General features: G+C 39.2%; 1 protein-coding gene across 1 annotated transcript; it reads left to right on the top strand.

The window, feature by feature from the left end:
- Positions 1–6,700: 6,700 nt before the first annotated feature.
- GCK72_002886 (uncharacterized protein) lies at positions 6,701–6,983 on the top strand (the record flags this gene model as incomplete). The annotated part of the gene is made up of 2 exons (XM_003099068.2): positions 6,701–6,732; positions 6,791–6,983. The coding sequence occupies 2 exons, from the start codon at positions 6,701–6,703 to the stop codon at positions 6,981–6,983; spliced, it is 225 nt and encodes a 74-aa protein (XP_003099116.2).
- Positions 6,984–14,650: the final 7,667 nt, after the last annotated feature.

Here is a 14,650-nt window from a genome sequence, read left to right as displayed (position 1 = left end):
ATCGTTTCTTCTCATCACGTGGCCAGCCCAACCTAACTTTCGTTTCGTTATGAAGACAAGAGGGTCTTTCACTTGGGACATCTTCCTTATATCTTCTCGGTGGAGGTCTTTCTCTCGTTGTTCCGTGAGGGTAATTCCGACGAGTTTACGTTCCAGTGCGGCATGTGTTATTCTTACTCTTTCGGATAGAGCTTTAGTGAAAGTCCATGTTTCTGATCCATATGTCAGTGCGGGGAGAACAATGGAGTCGAAAAGTTGCGCTCGGATTTTCGGACATGTCAAGGCATCTGTTGTGTTTTTGATGTTGTTGAGTGCCGCCCATGCTGATCGTCGTCTTCTGTGAATTTCTGGCTCTAGATCGTTTTTTGTATTGAGCAGTCTCCCCAAGTATACGTATTCCTCAACATCTTCAATTGCTGACATGGTGTTGTTTTTTCTGATATTTATTTGGTGACTTGACGCAAATTTGTTCCTCAGCACTTTTGTTTTATTCGCGTTTATTTCCAGACCGACTGATTCACAACTGTTTACCAGCTCTTGTAGCATTTTTTCCGCTATTTGTGGAGTTTTCGAGATGAGAATGATATCGTCGGCGAATCGTAGATGTGTTAGATTTCTGCCGTTAATTCTGATACCAGGGGAGTTGTCGTAGTCATCTTTGTCTTCTTTTATATGTGGCCATGACATTCGACTAAAGGCCGTTTCGAGACAAGCAGAAAACAAGTTTGGTGAGATGGGGTCACCTTGTCTGACACCTCTGGTAATGGGGATATTGACTGGGTTATAGAATGGTGTGATTGTGGTGGAGCAATCGTTGTAACACTCTTTTAGGAGTTTTATGTATCCAGAGTCTATCCCTTGAGTCTTCAGGCTTTCCCATAGAGCGGCAGGTTCGATCGTGTCGAATGCCTTTTTGAAGTCGATAAATATCATTGTGATTGGTATTTGGTATTCTCGACCGACTTCCAGCAGTCGTTGCACTGAATGGATATGGTCAATCGTCGAGAAGGATCTTCTGAATCCTGCTTGTTCGACCGGTTGTGCTTCTTCCAATGAATTCCGGATTCTATTCAGAATACATTTCGTGAAAGCTTTATATAGTACGGGAAGCAGGCAGATCGGACGATAATTTTCTAGATTTTCTTTGTCTCCTTTCTTGAATATTAGAGTCGTTTTTGACGATTTCCACTTTGTTGGAACTTTTCCTTCTTTCAGATAGCGCGAGAACTTTTTCGCTAGGAGTTTGTGAACGGTGAAGTGACAGCTTTTCAGGAAGTCTGCTGATACCGTAAATACTGTATTATAACGGCATGCCGTTATATTTTTCAACTGCATCCGAGAGAAATTAGGTGGTTTCAGAAACTCATTGAAATTGAACGAAACAACTTTTTTGGACGTTCTATTTGCTGATTTAGAAGTGACTAAACACACTGGTTCTAATCAGAACCAAGAAAAAACCCCCTGATAAACATTTTTTTGAATTCTGAGTAGAGATGGGGTGCCGTTATAATACAGGTGCCGTTCTATTACAGGTGCCTTTATAATACAGTATTTACGGTATCTTGTCTTCTCCCGCCGCTTTACCGTTTTGGAATGAGTTCAGGGAGTGTTGGATTTCTTCTGGAAGGAATGGAGGTAATGCTTCTGTTTGTTGAGGGAGAGTGGTTGTAGCGCTCGGCTTTTTGGTTGCAAACAGGTTTGCGTAGAACCGTCTTACTTCGATTTCCATTTTTTCTCGAGAAGTGAGTTTTTCTCCCGTCTCTCCTGATATCAAACATGGAATGTATGATTGGTATTCGTTGATGTCCCTTGCAACCTTCTTCAGACTCCTTTTCTGGTTTGCAGCATTCAGAAGTCTATCTTTCGTGAAATTTTCATGATCTTTCTTCACTGCTTGCCTACATTCTTTGGACAGGGTCTTGAAATTGGGGTCTGATCTATTCGTGCATCTTCTCTTTGTCAGTAATAGTCTTGTATTGTCCGTCAGTCTATTTCTAGAATGATTATTTGGCATTGTCACAGCAGCGTCTTGCGCGTTCTTCAGAACGTGTATAAGGGTATCGTACTCCTTATCGATATCTTGATCTTCACAAGAGTCAAGAGTTTCTGTTGCGAGCAACGCTGCTGTCGGGTCTAGGACTCTTCTAGGCGGCTTCCTTCTTTTCACTTGCTCGTACTTCGCCTGCTTTGCGTTTATGTGGATTTTTGCTCGTAGCATACGGTGATCGCTGCCGTTTGTGAATGAAGGAACAACATAGACGTCGGTGATGTATTTTCCGTTTGCAAGAATGTGATCCAACTCGTGTCTGTGTTGTTTATCGGGACTGATGTAGGTCCATCGTCGGTGAGTCGGCTTTATGAACTGTGAGTTCATGTGGAATACTCTGTTGACCTCGCAGAACGTGGCAAGTCTCTCTCCACTGTCGTTTCTCTTTTCCATGGAGTGTGGGCCAATGAATACTTCGTTTCCTTTCCTTTCACCGATTCTGGCATTAAAGTCTCCTATGACCATTTTATATCTACTCTTGCATGACTTGTACACGTCTTCTAGATTTTCGTAGAAATTTGAGTGTTCTTCTTCTTCGTAATCAGCGGTGGGTGCATAGCCTTGTATAATAGTGCACTGATTCTTGTTCATTTGCAGTGTAATGTATCCGATACGATAACTCACTATCTTTATCTCTTTTATTTTTGGCATAAGGGATTTATTAATTATAAATCCTACACCGCCAGATACAGAAGAGTCGTTGCGTTTTCCAAGTATTACGCCGGTTCCGTCCCGATTTGTCATATGCACTTCTGCGGATCTTTTTGTTTCTGAGAGACCAATAATGTCGTATTTAATGCGATTTGTCTCTTCGAGTAGTTCTGCAAGTCTGTTGTCTGTGGACAAAAGGAATTGGAAGAAGACTCTTCAGGAAGATACCGATTCCTCGGATAACATTTTCTTTCCCAATAACAAATCAAAAGATTTCATTTCATCGAGTGTAAGTTTGAATAATTTATCAGCTTAACACAGTTCTTACCATACTTGCAACGGGCCGGGCCGCGACGAGAATTTCCAAGACCCGGCCCGGCCCGGCCCGAGGCCCGGCCCGGCCCGAAGGCCCGGCTGAAAAATTTGAACTGAAATTTTGAACGAAAATTTGAATTTTTTTGAATTTTTTTGAATTTTTTCCCAAAAATGTCGAATTTTTTACTATACTTCAGAATTCAATCAAAAGATAGTTTTGCATCAAAAAATTGAAATTTTTAATGTAAAATTTCAAAAAAATTCAAAAAATTTGGTAAAAAATAGGTACCTTCTTTTTGAAGCCGGGCCTTGAAAATTCTCTACCGGCCCGGGCCGTAAATTTGCAAGTATGGTTCTTACAACTGCGCTCCCCCGAAATGCCCTTGAAACGTTACTCTTTTTCTCTGAATATCTCAATTTCGCACACAATTTTCTTCGGTTTAGGCAGAACGATGTTATAAGAAGCGTGTGGTGCTAATAGTCTATTTTTTGTCTCTTCTCCCGCTGGATGACGTGGTTGATAGAAAGAAAAAGAGAGTACTCACTAGGGAAGGATCCCGAGTCGAGATATATGTCACTATAACGGAAATTTTGCGCTGATTTCAAATCTGTATTCTGTTTTTGCAGAACGATCTCGAAGGAAAAGTTATTCGCGTTTTTCTGGCTTCTTCACCTCCTATGGATAGTGGAGCTAATCTCGAGGTAGCAGAAAGTGGCCCATTATCATTATGTATGTATTCCGTCTCTTTTTACTAACCATCTCTTACATGTAAATTCAAAAACCATTCCATTTTCTCGTGTCAGTGGTTTCCGCCCTTCGATGAAATAAAGAAATTAAATTTCTCAATACAAAATTGAGCATTTTCAAGACTTCCAAAATAAACGATTTTCTTAATTTTTTCAATTTTTTTTGTTTTGTACGTATGAGTACGGATGCAAAGATAATCTTAGCATAGCTTGATTTCAAAATTTATTTTCAGAAAAATTTTTGTGGAGTTTCTTAAATTTTCAAAAATAACGCTTTTACAAAAAATTTGTCTGAAAATTTTCTAAAGTTCCAGCACAAACAATACAATCTTCATTAATGGAAATACACGTAAAACACAAACAAATTTGATAAAATTGGGAAAAACGTTAATTTTGGGAGTCTTGAAAATGCAAATTATTGCGCTGAGATCCCACAAAAACGCAAATAACTTTTTCACGAGATCGTTCGGCAAAAACAGAATACAGATTTAAAATCAGCACGAAATTTTCGTTCTAGTGATATATATATCTCGACCAGTAACTTCTTCTTGACTCGGGATCCTTCCCTAGTCAGATTTGAGTACAAGAGGATACATTTAGTGAAATGAGGGAAGAAACTAGTCAGAAGCAATGAGTATGTATGACAACCATCAGGAGTACAAATGTATTGCTGGCAATTATTCCTCACCTACACATACCCAAAAACAGTACCGCTCAAAATAATATTAAGTTTTGGTTTTTTCAGTTGTAAAGGTGCAACTTTGAGAGTGTGTCATGGTAATACTGATTGTTCCATCAAGTAGATTTTTAATGGATCGTACAGATCAAAATTAGAGCTCCATTTTTGTAGTTGACAACGTTTTCGTACGGACACTCCCTAGAGAGTTATGGTCATTTTAAGGGGACAGCTAAAAATCACTCTATTTTGCACTGAAATGGGTCGATTTAAGGGAGAAATTATTTTGTCGATATGTAACTTGTAAGGCAGTGCTCGTAAGAAAAAGTGGTCTACTACAAAAATGATGTTCTATGTTTGATCTATTAAATCTTCAAAAATTTATATTGTGGGACTATCAGTGATACCGTAACACCCTCTCAAAATTTGGTCATTTTCAATCTATCTAAAAACGGCTCCGCGACAATTCGCAACTGCGACATTTCGCAACTCACGTAGGTTTCGCAACTGCGACACTTCGCAACTGTTCGTTTCGCAACTGCGACATTTCGCAACTACGACGTTTTGCAACCATAGAACTAGCAATAGTTTAACCTAGTTTTGTCTAAAAATGGGTTAGATAACTTTTTCTTCTATTTAATGTTTTCAAATATGTTCCCAGACCCTTCGGTTTCAACATTTTCAACTGACCTAAATATGCAAATGCGGTGTGGTTGCGAAACGCCGTGGTTGCGAAATATCGTAGTTGCGAAATGTCGTAGTTACGGAATGTAGTAGTTGCGGAATGTCGCAGTTGCGAAATGGCTAGTTGCGAAATGTCGCAGTTGCGAAATGTCGCAGTTGCGGAATTTCGCAGTTGCGAATTGTCGCGGAGCCCTAAAAACAGCTCTGACAATATGATTCAATTTCAAAGGTCTTTGATTTATTGGAAATGTGTTCTATTATTTTTGATATTTCTCTTTTTTCTTAGAATGACCACATACCGTATTGTACATCAAAAAGCGAGATTTATTTTTTGCATAGTTGATTCAGATACTGAAGATACAATCTCCAAAAGTACTATCACCTTTTGATACGTCATCATCGATAACATCTCCGAAAATGACGGCGTTCACTGGGAACACATCGGATATCTCATTCTCATTTTTTTTCTTTTCACCGTTTTGAAATTGGCTACGTTTTTGATACATTCGAGTTATTTAAGAATGTTCAATAATCGATTTCCCAAACCGAAAATTTGGCTTTCAAACTTTGGTTCGAATGACTTCTTGAATTGTCGGAGAGAAAAATTGTATAAATATAGGTATAATCTTTGTTTTTCTTCACTTCTTTGTTTTTTCGTCGTAAAGGGAACAGATCCGTTTTGATCTCTAAAATTTTACTGATTTATTTTAGTTTTGATTTTAAACTTCTAATATTTAACAATTTAAAAATCTTTTCCTAATTTCAAACTTTTTCTAAATTTTTTGCAATATTGAGATTTTCATATTTTCAGGGAAACTAAACCTATGACCAACTACTGAATGATGGTCGACAATTTGTGTTTATCTGATTTTTTGTGAATTGTAAGTTTTTATCATTTTTTGAAATGGTCAAAAAATGTGTTTACAGCTAGTTCTACTGCATGATTGACTGACGATTGGCGAGTTGACGTGGAGTATGGTTTTTCCTATTTAAAAGTGAGTCCTACAGTAATCATTTTTCTACAGTACCATTTTTTTCAATAGGATTCATCTCATAACGCATTATCTTACAATTAGGAAAACCCTCCACAAAGAACTCATAAACTTTAGATGCCATCACCGAAAATGATTTTTACCGTAGTAATGATAACAATCAGTCCGATTATCATATTGGTTGCGCTGCTATTTTCGCACATAAAAGATAACATCTCCGAAAACCGTGTCAGCCTTTTAACAGGAACTCTCTCCTAAACGTTTTGTCACGGTTGCGCATAGAAGATAACATCTCCGACAATTATTACCGTAACCCAAACGAAGTATAAAATCCTAGTCTTACTATTAGATCACAACTTCAAAGTAGATAGGTCCGGGTTTCTTATTTCGGTAATTTTTTTCACAAAAATCTTTAATAATGCAATAAAACATATATTTTAATAACTTTTTGCTATTTAGGAAATTGATCAAAGTCCAAAAGCCTGGATAGAGTCTCCTCGTGGATGGAGTATGGACTGGCTGAATGAAAGCCAAATTTTGGATATCAACACTAAGTTGAGAGGTCTTTAGGTCTGGAATTGCCTCAACATGGAAAAATTGGATGTACCTTACGTTACCGGGTATGTTTTTTCCTTTAACTCAGTATAATATCAATTTTTTATAATTTTTTAATTTTAGACACCATCTTGCTGGAACCGTAAAGCTTCCATGCAATGGAGGATTTCTACTCGACCACTATAAGGAATCATTCGGTGTGGATATACATCATCGTATGTCTCCTATCGTCATGGACCGATGTCAACCTCATGCGATGGAATATATATGGTTCCGCCATGAGATGGAAAAATTGATGAAGAAGAAGACATTTTAATTGTTAACTCCCTGTTTTTTTGGTTGAATGAATAACTACTTTTGAGAAAATTTTTTAGACAATTTAAAGGAGGATGACAATATAAAGTAAGACAATTTAAAGGAGGATGACAATATAAAGAAACATACTTTTAAAAATTTGTATAAGAAGAGATGAGGGAGGACATGAGGATGTAGGAGCTATTAAAAAAGAATAAAATTTGTTAAAAGGAGATCATAACTTGTTCCGCGACGACACGTGGGGCATCTTACCAGGCCACCTTCTACCAATATATTGACACACGTTTTACATATTGTGTGTCCACATTCTGAAATTAATTTTTATTTTCGAATTTCAGAATCTTATTTAATATAATCCTATTCTACTCATTGTAAATAAAATTGCCATTTTTGAACTTTTTCCTAAAATTTTCGGGATGCGTTCTTCTGCATCAAAGTACTCAATACATATGCTGCAATGTAGACGCCCTTGTTCTGCGGGCTGTGGATCGTTATCGGCACCATTCAATACCGCTCGTACTGTGCGAACTATTCCATTTAATAGCTCGTTGGCTACGGTAAGCCGCACAATTTCTCGACGGAGTCCTTCAAGTTCTCCCTGAAATGATGACAGTTGCTGAAATTGTGAAGTATTTGCAAGACTACATTTTTTAAACTGATCATACCCCCCCCCCCCCCCCCCCCCCGAAGTCGAGTTTCCTCTATATTCATTTCTTGAAGGTCTCCAATAAGACCGCTGACGTTCTTAAAATTGAAAATTGTCTAAAAAATGTACAAAAAATATGTGTTTAAAAAAACGTACATTTACATCTCGAAGCGGAGGGGCACTTTGTCCTCTAATGAGGTCACTTCTTACCCCCTTCTTGCCGGGTAATCCTTCGAGCTCTCCCTGAATTGATGACAGTTGCTGAAATTGTTTATTATTTGAATGAAAATAATTTTTTAACTGAACATACCTCTCGAATTTGGGTTTCCTCCATATTTAACTCTGGTACGTTTCCGACAAGTCCATTAACACCTCTTAAATTTTAAAAAATTGTTTCTATCATTAATTCGGGAATATGAGCAATGTACTGTGAAACACTACCTGCGCTTGCGCGTTTCAGCCGGCGATAACCGACTTCCGTCCCTTTTTAACTTAAAACTGACATAAAGATATATAATTACTGTACCGGCCAAAATTATATCATATTTTGCCTTTTTCAGTTGAAAATGACCAAATTTTGACTACGGTATCACTGATATTCCCACAAAATAATTTTTAATGGATTATACAGAAAACAGGTAGAACTCCATTTTTGTAGTTGACAACTTTTTTGCACGCTCACTCCCTAGAGAGTTATAGTCATTTTAAGACAACACTTCGAAAATAGCACTATTTCGCACTGAAATTGGTGAATATTTTGTACCAGTCGGTTAACGCAGCCTAACGGCTGCTCAACCTCCTTTTCTACACCACCCGTGTTGAAAATTTGAAGAAATGAATTCATTTGAAGAATGAAAATGTTCTTTAATTATTTTCCCCGTGAACTCCTATTTCCCTATTTCGGAACCAAAAGCCACTGAAAGGCTTGAAAACCACGTTTTTTCACCTAGTGACCTAGTCGAGACCTATTCTAACTAAAAAAATAGATGGGCATCATTAAGAGAAAAATTCTGATCTTTTGGTCCAAATTTGAAGAAAATCGGTCCAGTAGGAAGGGCGGTAGGATCGGCGACAGACACACAAACATACAGCCGTTTGCGTTTGTTAATAGTAAAGATTTCATTGTCGTTTAACTTGCTAAGGAGTGACCTTACATAAAAGTTGCCGACTACAAAAATAAAACTCTACTTTTGGTTTGTTCGATCTACAAAAAATTTACTCTGTAGGACAATTAGTATCACCATGACACACTCTCAAAGTTAGGTATTGTTAACTGAAAAGGACAAAATATGATATCATTTTGGCCGACACTGTATCTGTGATGTTATCTTCTATGCGCAACAACAATGTGACAGTAGGATTTATGTGTTATCTTGATAAATTTTTGAAATATTCTCGAGAAGATTTTCGGAGATGACATCTAAAGTTTACGGATGTCTAATACTTGCGGAGATTTTTTGTAGCGATAATGCGCTACATCTTTGAGATGGCCCCTTTTGAAATAGTGTTTTTGTAGAAAATTGGATAATTGGAGAGAAAACAATCACTCACTTTTAATTATGAAGAATTCCACACGAACTCGCTTTTTTTCAAAAAACCCGATGGTTCAATAAAACTGAAAAACACATTCATTAAACATTTTTTTAAAGATATAAACTTACAATTCATAAAAAATCAGATAAAGGCTCATTGTCGACCATCATTCAGTAGTTGGTCATAGTTTCCCTGAAAATATAAAATAATTAGGATAAATAAATATTGACGTCTGTGAGGATGAACGAATTAACTGGAAAAAACAAGAATGTAAACCTTATGGAAAATAAGGGTATTCACCTAGCATTTCTCACAGAAACCTTCCTATCCCCTGCCATCCCCGAATCCATCTGCAACTCTATCAATTTTTCGTGCCTCCGGTCTGATCGGTCCTCGTCTCATCCAAAAACCAGAGGCGGCGGATGTGCTCTTCTCTATCGTAGTTTCGTAAACTTGGTTAAAATAGATCTTGACGAGAAGAATTATATCACACATTTCTGCGACATCCTTGTTGTTGATCACACAGAATCCAACGTCCGTTTCATCCTAGTGTACCGTCCGCCAGATACCTCAAATATTCAGACACACAACCTAGTCGATCAACTTAACACACTCATGGTTTGCCCTAAAAAGTCCTATGTATTGCTAGGAGACTTCAATCTCCCGGGAATCCAATGGGCGCACCACTCTCGTGTCGACAATACAGGTCTAACAGATATGACTGAAGCACACAACATGATTCAGTTAGTTAAATCAGCAACTAGAATTTCACAACATGGCACGGAAAACATATTAGATCTTATTTTCTCAAGCAACCCCAAAGCCTGCTTCAACGTTGAAGTAAGCGAGCCCTTGATGATGTCGGACCACAACTCCGTTCACTTCTCAACCGATTTCACCAAAGAAGCAAGTTCGTGTCGCAAAGTCAAAAAATTGCTGAACTACCGTAAATGCGACATTGATTCACTGAACTCCTATCTAGCTGGATTCAACTGGGCAAAGCAGTTTTCCTTTTTTCAACACTCAATACTAAGATTTCCCACTTCCTGAATATCTTCAATGAAAGTATCGACATGTTTACACCTCTAATGACAATAAGTTCTAGGTCCGTTGTAGTAAGTCGGAAGTGTACCTATAAACTCTTGAAGCGTCGAAACAAATCCTTTGATTCCAAAAAGCTCAAATCCAAAGTCAAATCGTGTTTGAAAAGAATACGTAAAAGGATAAGGAAATCTGAAAACGAGATAATTGGATCTGCAAATTCTAGAAGGCTCTTTGGCTTCGTTAAAAGAAGGCTCACATCTTCTTCCTCCATAACAAAGCTTCTTGTTAACGGTAGCCTGGTCACTGAACCTTCTGAAATTGCCGACCAATTCATCAAAACGTTTGCAGATAACTTCACAATTCCGTCCCCGCCGCATCCTGCCCTCCCTCATCCAAAGCCCAAAAATATATTCGTGGATCTCTCCCCCCTTAGTGTGTTCCTAGCTATTTCTAAGTTGCATCCCAAAATAGGATATTCAACGGATAGGATCAGACTGGGAATCCCAGACACACAGCCAGACTGACATCTGGAATTGTAGACACACAGACAGACATCTGGAATGGCAGACACACAGACAGACATCTGGAATTGCAGACACACAGACAGACAGACATCTGGAATTGTAGACACACAGACAGACATCTGGAATGGCAGACACACAGACAGACATCTGGAATGGCAGACACAGACAGACAGACATCTGGAATTGCAGACACACAGACATACAGACATCTGGAATGGAAGACACACAGACATCGGGAATTGTAGACACACAGACAGACAGACATCGGGAATTGCAGACACACAGACAGACAGACATCGGGAATCCCAGACACACAGACAGACAGACATCTGGAATTGCAGACACACAGACATACAGACATCTGGAATGGAAGACAGACAGACATCTGGAATCCCAGACACACAGACAGACAGACATCGGGAATTGCAGACACACAGACAGACAGACATCGGGAATCCCAGACACACAGACAGACAGACATCTGGAATTGCAGACACACAGACAGACAGACATCGGGAATGACAGACACACAGACAGACAGACATCGGGAATGACAGACACACAGACAGACAGACATCTGGAATTGCAGACACACAGACAGACAGACATCGGGAATCCCAGACACACAGACAGACGGACATCGGGAATTTCAGACACATAGACAGGCAGACATCGGTAATGACAGACACACAGACAGACATCCGGAATTGCAGACACACAGACAGACATATCAAACCCCTTTTTCTATAATCCAGGGCTACAGTAATCCTAATTTTCCGAATTTTCAGGCCGTCACACATCGTCGTCTTCTCACAACTCTTCATCCCGAAACGCCACGTACGGAATTCAATCTCGTGGATCCAACCACTCCACGACTCACCACGATGACTACAGCAAGATGTTCGAGCAGCCACGTGGAGCCGCCAACAGCCATCCATATGGCCGAGGAGCCACCGCCGCTTCGACGAACGATTACGATGCTCAATCAACGATTGGAGGATATCAAAACTTTGGATATCAAACAACGAATGGTAAGAGTTTCAGCTTCAAACGTTTTCATCTGAAATTTCTCTATTTTCCAGCGTACCCTGTTTGGGAGGGAATCGACGGAGGACACCTATCGAGCGATATCAATTGGACTCAGCACGTCGCGCCGTCATCGTCGTCGACGTCTTCAGTGAATGGTGGCGGAGGGCATCAGTGGCATCAGCCACAATCGAACTATTCGTCGACATCTTCTTCGTCAAACCGTCGCGAGTACGGCTACCGAAATAATTACTAGTTAATTACCCCATTTATTGTAATAATTCACTTCTCTCCCCATCTCTCTCCATGTTTTAATTGAATAGTAGAATCTCAAGTTTTCCCCGGCTACTTCTGATGACATGTTCTCTGTTAGTGCCCACACACCTACATTAGCTTTATCCTCTCGTTATCATTATCAATCACCCTTTAAATCACCAAAAAACAGCGCCCCACCCCAATCTCAAATTTATGATGACCTTAATTGTTTTTTAATCATTTTAATAATAAGAAGTTGTTCTGTGTCGCCCCTTTTTAGAGAAATCCCCCTGAAATGCAATAAATCATTTTCTTCTCCCCCATACTCACACAGAAGACGTTTCCAAATGATATAGGGAACGTCTTCTGACAATGCTTGGCGAAAATTGCGAGACAGCTCACGAGTTTATGGATGAAAAAATTATATAGAAATACGTGAAATGAGATAATTTCAAAATAGTAATGAGATTAGATTAAGACAGGTGGAGCTTGGCTCGAACTTTCGCGGAACATGTTAGATGGCGCCTAAGGCCAGCTTGTGATGCGAAAATTTTTGAGCAATGATGGCAAGGGAAGGTGACTGGCTCTTCCTCTCCTTGAAGTTGTAGTTGATCACGGCGTTGTAATGCTCTCACTTCATGAATGCTCTCACTTCATGTGAATCCACCACCCAACTATCATCCTGCAAAACCTCCGAATTTCAGCGTTGATTTTGTTTATATCATATACAGTTTTTGGATCAAACAAGACCATTTAATGATGATGGACTGCAAGTATATAGTGCTGCAAGACTCAAAATTGAGCAGTCAAGATTTTAATGTGTTCTTGAAGCATTGGATGGCTGGAGATTGCTCTAAATTGAAATTATTACGTGTTGATGTCGAGGAATTGATTGACTATCAAATTGTTTTGGACGGTGTGGAGTTTGAAGAAAGAGAAAGAGATTTGGAAAGAGTTTATGTCGAGTAAGTCTAGATTTGCTGCGTAGCGACTCCATTTATCTCATGTTTAAAGACTAATATTATATTTCAGTGAAGAAGAACACCATCATACTATAAGAGGCGGTTTTGATGCCAAGCGACCAAGTGATAATGTCAAAATGACTATCACAAACGGCGGGCAAATTTCACAATTCTTTTTGATGATTGTCTGGCCAGATTCCGCTGAAAATTCCTACGAAGATTAATATTTTTTTGGATTTCTTGTTTGTTGCTTTCATATATTTTCATTGTTTTTGTTGTGTTTTGTAAGCCTGTAATAATTGTGGGTACTGTAGTAATAAATGAAGCATTTTTCGCACCAAAACTTGTTAGTTGTCATTGTGAGTCAATTAACAAAACCCTATACAGATCAAAGGTAGAGCTCTATTTTCGTAGTTGACAACTTTTTTGTACGGACACTACCTAGAGAGTTAAGGTCACTTAACGACAGCAACTCAAACATCACTCTCTTTTGCACTGAATTGGGACGATTTGAGGGAGAACCTACTTTGTCGATACGTAACACTCTGGGGACACTTTTTCCGAGTTTCACAAGCTAACACTCTCTTTTAAAAATGATTTTAATGACCAGCCTGTCTGTACCCCCTTCTGCCAAAAGACACAGCTCCTTTGCTCCTCTCATGTTCTATCAACTGAACGCGGAAAAGATATTCTTTATTCAGATCATTAAGAGAGACAATGAAAGCAATAAATTATTACAGGGTACCACATAAAGAGACTACAATCCGGGTAGATTGTAGTAATCGGTATGGCTAGACGGTTCAGTGGTAGATATTTATTCGGATGCAAAATATAAGTAATATAAGTCAGATACAGCTAACGGGGTTACAGGTAAAGATAGTGGGGAATATAGATGGGGGTACGGTAGACGGGACGGCAGACGGGGCAGCAGACGATGGGCAGCAGGTGAAGGTGATTGACGGGGGAGATGGTGATTCTCCTTCTCCAGAAGAGGGTGTAGATGAGGCGGCAGGTGTTCTTATATAGTGTTCCGCTTATCCAGTATTCCAGTTTTGCCGGTCGTTAAGGGCTTCGGTAGGTTGGGTAAGAGGCATTGAAGTGGATTGTCGATCAATTAAGCACAGGTATTCGCCATAGAAAGGGAAACACGGCTTGTTCCTTTGTGGGAGATGACGGTGACGTAATCGTGTTCTGGTGATCAGTAATCGCGAGTAATTCCTGGTCGCGATATACATTTCATGTGAGTCTGCATTTTGTAGTGAGAAAAAGTGTGGGAACTTTTTTGTTGCGATCTCCCAATCTTCCCTCGATATCCAATCTTCTCATCCCACGGTCCTTTTTATATTCAGCAGAATATCTTTACAGTATTCTACCTTTGCATTCTCTAGTCTCTTCACTTTCGGAATAGGGATACTGTAGTTCTGTGTTTATGGTGTGTTTTATAGTGCGATGTGACAGTTACAGGACGAAGAAGGTGATAAATAGCTGAAAAATGTAAAGAAATGAGTCAGAAACAAGTCATTACCTTACCGAGGTAATTTGCAAAACTTGACGATGGTCCAGTCGAGTTGAGAACTGGAAATATGGAGGTTGACATCCGAGTTCTGATAAAAGTCTAACACCTGTCTAGGGAAACAGATTGTTAAGTGGAGATGAATGCTATCTTGTGAAGAATTGT

The sequence above is a fragment of the Caenorhabditis remanei genome, chromosome I, assembly GCF_010183535.1.
Source record: "Caenorhabditis remanei strain PX506 chromosome I, whole genome shotgun sequence".
Classification (NCBI taxonomy): domain Eukaryota; kingdom Metazoa; phylum Nematoda; class Chromadorea; order Rhabditida; family Rhabditidae; genus Caenorhabditis; species Caenorhabditis remanei.
The sequence above is the reverse complement of the archived record's forward strand: the minus strand, read 5'-3'. Positions and strand labels throughout refer to the sequence as shown.